Here is a 7797-nt window from a genome sequence, read left to right as displayed (position 1 = left end):
TTTTGGGTATCCCTTGACTCACACTCGGTCGATCGAGTTAGCCCGAATTCGATTATACTAAACCCTAACTCGCTAATTTCGTGTTGGGCCCATGTCAAATTTGTTAGTTGTGTAAAAAATTACCAACTCTACTTCTTACCATTCTAACACTATTTTTATATTTTCTCATCCAAATTTAGTTCTATTTTTTTTTTAATGAGAAAGTGAGAGAGACTGAGTATTAAATTTAGACTGTTGAAAAAACTACATCACATATACTATGATTTTTTTTTTTTTTTAATTGCACCTAAGCCAAATCGTTTCTCGTATAACTTAATTAAGAAAATTATAAATCAGTAATAAATATTGAGGCAGAAAAATCTGAAATATTTAATTAGAAATGGTGATAGAGTTAAAATTAAGAGATTGTAATTGGGCCCAACCAATAAACCTAAATACGAATGAATCCCTTGCAGTTGGAGCGGCCTGATTGCGTTATTATTGTTTTTTCTCCCTAAAGCAGCACAAGTAGTGCGTTACTGGCCAGACTATTCACTATAAGAGAGATTGGTTGGACACCTGTTGGGTTGTAATGTTATTATTCCCCACCGCCACAACCCACTTTACCCAGAAAACTCTCTCTCTCTCTTCTCCTGAAATTTCCGCTATCGCTTTATCGGGTATTTTGGGTCCGAGATTTCGAACACAGTTGCTGAGCGTGGTCGAAGAACCACCGCCACCCACACCCAAAGAGCTTGAAAAGGCGGGGAGACTATGGGCCTCTGATCTCGCTTCGCGGAATCGTTGTATTTGTCTTCGGTGTGCATGTTTGTTCTTCGTCTAGGGTTAGGGTTTCAATTACAGGCCCCAATTTTGCGATGTACTCTGTTCTGATGTCATCTTAGTATAAAAGATGTCAACTTTGGGGTTATCTACTTTGATTGGTTTGTTCTAGCTTTATGGTTCCCATTTGATTGTAGCTTTGGATTTTGTTTCCACCCAGTACTGTACTATCAAGGATTATTTCATTGTTATATTTTTTGTTTTTAATTTCATTTGTTTCTGATTTTATTTTCATTGGAAAAAAAGGGAAAAATTAAAAAAAAGAAGAAGAAGAAATCTTTGAAGTATTAAAAATAATTTGTTCATCGCATCCCCATATTGTCAAAAAAGAAAAAAGAAAATTAAAATTAGAGGCAGTTTATATATATAAATGGGGAGCCTTGGATTGATGAACCGGAATAATGGGCATCGGTTGGGCATTACAGAACCGATTTCGTTGGGTGGACCGACTGAGTACGATGTGATCAAGACCCGTGAACTCGAAAAGGTTCTCTTTTCTTTTTTGTTTAGTTCGATTTGACCCATTTATTGGTTTTGAATTTCATAGCTGAAAAATTACTGAATTGGGTTTTTGGGTCTTCAGTATCTGCGAGACGCGGGACTGTATGAGAGCCAGGAAGAGGCTGTGAGTAGAGAGGAAGTGCTTGGCAGACTTGATCAGGTTGGATTTCTTAGTTAGTTGTTGCATTGCTACTTTGGTTGTTTGCTAAGAAAAGTGACGAAAAGAAGATATTTAAGTTGTGTTGTATGTTGGTTTTAAGTTTATGAAAAAATTGTTCTTATTCGAATTGAGCAATGTGGTCATGGTTCAGTTTTTCCACTGCATCTTTATTTTTTTGGACATGTTCTCGGCAATTTCATGAGAAGCAACTTTGATTTTGTTTTTCTGAATGCAATGCTGATGTGGTTGTTTAAAATTTAAATAGATTGTAAAGATTTGGGTCAAAACAATTAGCCGTGCTAAGGGGTTGAATGAGCAACTCGTGCAAGAAGCGAACGCCAAGATTTTCACCTTTGGTTCCTATCGGCTAGGGGTATGAAACTCTTGTTCCTCTTATAAAAAGGGTTTCTCATTTAAGTTTTATGTGTCGTTTACTCTTTTGAATTATGGTTCATCCTACTTCCGTTTTGTACTTTATTTATTTATTTTTTCCATTTTTGGTCTTTCAGGTGCATGGCCCCGGAGCAGATATAGACACACTTTGCGTGGGACCTAGACATGCTTCAAGAGAAGTGCGATCAGTTCTTGCCTATTTATGGTGCAACTATTTTTACTTTTGTTTTAGGTGGTATTGCCTTATGAATTTAAAGAATTTGTTGAATTTGGCCATAGGAAGATTTCTTTGGCGAGCTTCACAGAATGCTGTCTGAGATGCCTGAAGTAACAGAGTTGCACCCTGTGCCTGATGCTCATGTTCCAGTTATGAGATTTAAGTTCAATGGTGTTTCCATAGACCTTCTGTATGCAAAATTGTCACTCTGGGTTATTCCTGAAGTAAGTGCTGGATTTATGCTGGCAGCCTTGTATCTGCGCCCGCTCCTTTTTATTTAAACTTTGGTTTACTGTTTTCTATCATTTGAGAAATTGTGAATGGAAGGAAAATATTCATTTTGTAGGAACCATGCATAATGTGTATAGTTTGTCGAGCAGGCCGATGTAATACAGATTATTTAGGGGAAGGATTTTTAATTTGGATAATTTTTTAGTTCATTGATATCTTTCTGTCATGGATTAGTCCCCCTTCACTAAGATAATGTAACGGAACACAATTTTGTGAATCCTCTTTGTGAAGGTAACCAGTGGCCTGCCTGTTTGGCTTTAATGTATACCAATGCAGCCAGTTGATCCCTTTAGTAAATATTTTACAATCACATATTATTTCTTTAATTTCCCAGAAGAAGGAAAAAAAAAACCGTAGTATTTCTTTTCAACATATATGTCGTGCTAGTCTGTAGGTAAAGTTTATTTTAATATACTTCTTAGGTAACGTAGCATTTGTTATGATGGGGCATAATGGCTAACAATTTGTAGAAATCATTTGCTCTTGTGCTCATGAGATAAGAAAGAAAAATTTCTTTTCCATATACCAAAGCTGACTTTATTCAAAGAAAAGTTATATCCTTGTATTGCTTGGTGCTGCTTTTCTTTCTTTTCCCATCTCTCTTCTTTTTAGAATATTATCCGGTGTCAAAGTTTCAGTCGGAGCCTCACTCTGTGCGCTTAGTTGCATATTTAGACCTATTATCTTGAAGAGTGTGCTAATATAAGCACTACTTGTAGGAAATAGTTCTCATGCTTCATCTTGGTATGAAACACCAAACCCTTTTTTCCTCCTCTGTGTCCACAAGTTCTAGAGGCTAGAGGCTAGAGGCTGATATAACTGTTGCTTTCTTCTACTGAGAAGGATGGGTGGAGCGCTAGAGACTAGAATAGGGGCCCAAATAGTTTCAACTTTTCATATAGTAGCACTATGATTAGTGGATAGCATAAATTCACCTTCATGTGATATGGTTAAAGTTCTTTTATTAAATTGTTGAAGAGAATGAACTGAATTACATTTGTCTTTAGATGGTTGCTCCTTTGGAGATTGTGGTTAGGTAGTCTTACAAAGATATTGAAGTCCGTATGGGGGGCGCTTTCTAGGGTGAGTACACGAAGTAGGCCTGCCTTGGGGGGGGGGGGGGGGGGGGGGGGGGGGTTTCCCGTCATAAAAAAAAAAAAGAAAACAAAAAAAGGAAAAGAAAAGAAAAGAAAAAGAGATTGAAGGTAGGGTGGTTTCATCTTACTCATGGGTTAGATAAGGAATGTTATGATATAAATGCAAGGGTGCAAAGTCTTTCAGAATGCCCATTTGCAAAAGCTTCCATTTTTTTTCGGTTCTACGAAGCTGACAGTGGATGTAGATCTTAAGGTTATTGTTGGTTGCGTAGAGGAGGAGAAGCTGTTAGGAATGCAATAAAATTATCAAATAGGTTTCTTACTTGTAGGATTGTCCAAATACCCTTGGAGTGGATCCAAAGGAACTAGTATACTTTGATTTCTTGTTTCCATGATGCTTAAAAGTCTGTATCTTGTGAGTTTACTCCGGTGTGTATGCATTCTCTGTTTTTAACATATTACTCTGTTGCAGGACCTAGATATTTCACAGGACTCAACACTACAGAATGCAGATGAGCAGACAGTTCGTAGTCTCAACGGCTGTAGGGTCACTGACCAAATTTTGCGTTTGGTTCCAAATATTCAGGTGGTAGCTGTTGCTTACCAAAATTACATGGACATATAAGTTTCGGTGTTGATTTTTCCATTAAATTTATCGTCTCTAATTGCGCCTGTTTTCTGAAGTGCAGAATTTCCGCACAACTTTGAGGTGCATGAGGCTCTGGGCTAAACGTCGTGGTGTTTACTCAAATGTAGGGTGTGATTTACTTTGGTTCTTATTTCTTGCTATTTGTTCTCATTTATCAGAGTTTTTCCTCCCTGTCACGGGCAGGTTGCAGGGTTTCTTGGTGGTATAAATTGGGCATTGCTGGTTGCCCGCATCTGCCAGCTATATCCGAATGCGCTGCCCAATATGTTGATGTCTCGATTCTTCAGGGTCTATACTCAATGGCGTTGGCCAAATCCAGTAATGCTATGTGCTATTGAAGAAGGATCTCTTGGACTTCAAGTTTGGGATCCTAGAAGAAATCCGAAAGATAGGTTCCATTTAATGCCTATCATAACTCCTGCTTACCCGTCCATGAACTCTAGCTACAATGTCTCTTCAAGTACTTTGCGTATTATGTCAGAGGAGTTTCAAAGGGGGAGTGAGATTTGTGAGGTATGGTTCCATGATTTGATTGGTGATATGTTGTTTCTGCAACTCTGCACAGATGGAGGTCAGGATATAACAATTTCATATTATTTTGTCTGTTGATCAGATTATGCACGCACAATCACGCACACATATTGTGATTTATGTTGACCTCTTAGTTTAATCAACTTAAATTTCATAGTATTGTTGTTTTTGTTACTATTTTTGGAATTTGATGTTTGCGAGGGCTTGCAGGCTATGGAGGCATACAAGGCGGATTGGGATACCCTTTTTGAGCCTTATCCATTCTTTGAAGCGTATAAGCATTATCTAAAAATAGACATTACTGCAGAAAATGATGATGATCTAAGAAAGTGGAAAGGCTGGGTTGAATCTCGCCTCCGGCAGCTGACATTGAAGGTGGAAACTGTATTTTTTATACTTGGGCTATTTCAAGCTGTTTTGTTTTTGTTCTTTTATCCTGTTTCCTTTCCCAATATATATATATATTCCTAATTCAGCTTATCTTTTGTAACTCTAGATTGAGAGGCATACTTATAACATGCTTCAATGCCACCCACACCCGGGGGATTTTTCAGACAGATCTCGACTTTTCCATTGCTGTTACTTTATGGGGTTGCAGCGAAATCAAGGAGTTCAAGTGAAAGAAGGTGAACAGTTTGATATAAGGTTAACCGTTGAGGAATTTAGAGGCCATGTCAACATGTACACATTGTGGAAGCCTGGGATGGAGATCCATGTATCCCATGTAAAACGCAGGAGTATACCAAACTTTGTATTTCCTGGAGGGATTCGACCTTCCCGCCCATCCAAAGTAACTTGGGTGAGTAGGAGTTCCGAACTGAAAGTTTCTGGTCATGCTCAAGATAATTCTCCTGAAGGCAAAGCAGTTTCAAATGGAGCAGATGATGGAAGGAAGAGAAAGCAGGTGGATGATAGTCTGGAGACTAACCTGAGAAATGCCAAGCGCTTAGCTGCTGCACCTCCAGCCACGGGGGGAGTTCATGAGGGTAGCCCCCCCTGCTTTACAAGTGGAGCAGATGATGGAAGGAAGAGAAATCAGGTGGATGATAGTCTGGAGACTGACCTGAGAAATGCCAAGCATTTAGCTGCTGCACCTCCATCCACGGGGGGAGTTCATGAGGGTAGCCCCCCCTGCTTTACAAAAGCAGCAGATGACGGAAGGAAGAGAAAGCAGGTGGATGACAGTCTGGAGACTAACCTGAGAAATGCCAAGCGCGTAGCTGCTGTACCTCCATCCACGGGGGGAGTTCATGAGGGTAGCCCTCCTCTCAGCTCATGTTCTATGAAATGTGACACTATGAATACCCACAGGTCAGAGGAATCTAGGACAGAAAATTCTGAGAATAATACACCTGACAGCTTAAAAAATCTAAAAAATCTAGTGGAGGTTTCTTCTCAGAATGTTCAAGCTAATGGATCAGCAAATTGCAGTCCACCTAATGAAACTCCGTTGGCTGCTGCTGATACAAGAGAAGCAGAGAATCTGGCAATTGAGAAGATTATGTCCGGTCCATATGTTTCCCATCAAGTTCTTCCAGAAGAACTTGATGAGCTTGAAGATGATTTTGAATATAGAAATCAAGATAAAGACTTTAGGGGGAACAAGAAAGGTAGCCCCATGGAGTCTTCAAAATCAAATGCAGCAGTGGCAGTGCCAGTTCCATCTACTAATGGATCTGCTTCTTCCAGTGGTTTATATTCCAATGGGAACTTAGAGGAGCTTGAGGTCTTATTCCCTAACCTTGTAACCTTTTGTTTTGTCTGTAGTTATCTCTATTTGGTTTTCCTGGTAGATCCATATTTGTGTTCGGTTGACTTGTATGCTATTTCTAGTTATTGGAAATGGGTGAAACAAATGTTTTTTGATTGCTTAACCTCAGACGTAAAAAAAGTTACAAGCAGAAAGTAGAACTGTACTATTTGGCTTATGCTAGCTTGGATGAAAATCATTTGCTTTAATTTTTAGTGTTTCAAAAGCTGAGTTTCTAATGATATATGAACTTGTTACACCATTTGAAAAAGTTGTATAGAAATGAGCAGATTTTTTGGTGCTCTGAAAGATCTCTCAAGTCAAATAACAGAGAAAAAAAGATAAGCTTGTCAAAGTTTGATTTTTGGTATCTAGACATCACCTTTCTGGTTTCAAATATTTGCCAATAGAAATATTATTCCATAAACTAGCATTAACAAAACAAACTGACCTAGGTTATCTGTGTCTTCTTTTGATGTGGAGTCCTCACTGTTGTATATATGCTTATCCTGTATTATTGTTGCTTTAGCCTTATATGGCTAATCTTGCCATTGCTAATTAGGTCTCTTCTTATGTGTTATATATTCAGAAGCAGTTCTGACGTTAATTATCATTTCTCTTTGCTTGTTTTTCCCCCCTATAAAGCCCACTGAACTTGTGGCTCCATTGTCCAATGTGACTCCTGCACCTGTGGTACAAAAGCCACTAATCAGGTATCTTATTTTCAAAGCAATTCTTCAAAAATGTTATGCTTTTTACTTTGGCAATTCTTTTCCGTAATTTTATTTTTCGTTACTTAAATTCAAGATACTCCAAAGTGAATGCATTAGTGCTCTGGAGTATTTGTTACTACCTGTTCTTTATTGTGACGTCTTATTCATCTTCTTTCTTTTCGCCCATCCTATTTTCAGGTTTAGCTTCACTTCCTTGAAAGCTACTGGCAAAAGCTCATAAAGGGATTCTGACCGTTGGCTGGAGCTTAAGCTAGTGGAAATGTTTGATGTATATTAACAAACTTTTTTTTTTTTTTTTTTTTTTGCCCTTTTTTATTAATAATTACACAGTTCAATCTTGAGTTAGGCAAAGCCACTTTTTACATGGTATATGTACATGACAATCTCAACCATTCCAGAGGGTAAATGAATGTGAAATCCTATTTGGTTAAGTTTATAATCTACTGCCCAATGTCATCCTCAATTCCTCATAATGTTTTAGTTATTGTTCCTGTCAAGACTTTAATTTTTTCTTTGTTTGCCTTGTTTTTCTGCATAGTCTGTACAGATTGAGATGTTCTCTATTTGCTACTGAATCCTTCAAAACTTTCATATGAAATGAAAAAAGACATGGAAAACTTGCAGTCTTTATACAATGTATTTAACGTGGTGA

The 7797-nt window shown here is 38.1% G+C and overlaps 1 protein-coding gene across 1 annotated transcript; it reads left to right on the top strand.

Annotated features, from left to right (window-relative positions):
• The first annotated feature begins 535 nt into the window (after positions 1–535).
• Positions 536–7588, top strand: LOC133865578 (nuclear poly(A) polymerase 1-like). The gene is made up of 12 exons (XM_062302001.1): positions 536–1309; positions 1406–1483; positions 1749–1856; positions 1993–2055; positions 2156–2317; positions 3954–4067; positions 4171–4233; positions 4314–4643; positions 4872–5036; positions 5158–6387; positions 7057–7124; positions 7323–7588. The coding sequence occupies exons 1-12, from the start codon at positions 1193–1195 to the stop codon at positions 7363–7365; spliced, it is 2541 nt and encodes an 846-aa protein (XP_062157985.1). The 5' UTR covers positions 536–1192; the 3' UTR covers positions 7366–7588.
• Positions 7589–7797: the final 209 nt, after the last annotated feature.

Source organism: Alnus glutinosa, chromosome 4 (genome assembly GCF_958979055.1).
Source record: "Alnus glutinosa chromosome 4, dhAlnGlut1.1, whole genome shotgun sequence".
Lineage (NCBI taxonomy): Eukaryota > Viridiplantae > Streptophyta > Magnoliopsida > Fagales > Betulaceae > Alnus > Alnus glutinosa.
The sequence above is the reverse complement of the archived record's forward strand: the minus strand, read 5'-3'. Positions and strand labels throughout refer to the sequence as shown.

What these genes read in the sequence shown, in the direction of transcription:
- LOC133865578 (XM_062302001.1), top strand. Translation starts at nt 1,193, where the DNA reads ATGGGGAGCCTTGGATTGATGAACCGGAATAATGGGCATCGGTTGGGC. An exon ending in AGACCCGTGAACTCGAAAAG is followed by an intron (nt 1,310 to 1,405) that starts GTTCTCTTTTCT and finishes TTGGGTCTTCAG; the next exon opens with TATCTGCGAGACGCGGGACT. An exon ending in GTTTGGTTCCAAATATTCAG is followed by an intron (nt 4,068 to 4,170) that starts GTGGTAGCTGTT and finishes TCTGAAGTGCAG; the next exon opens with AATTTCCGCACAACTTTGAG.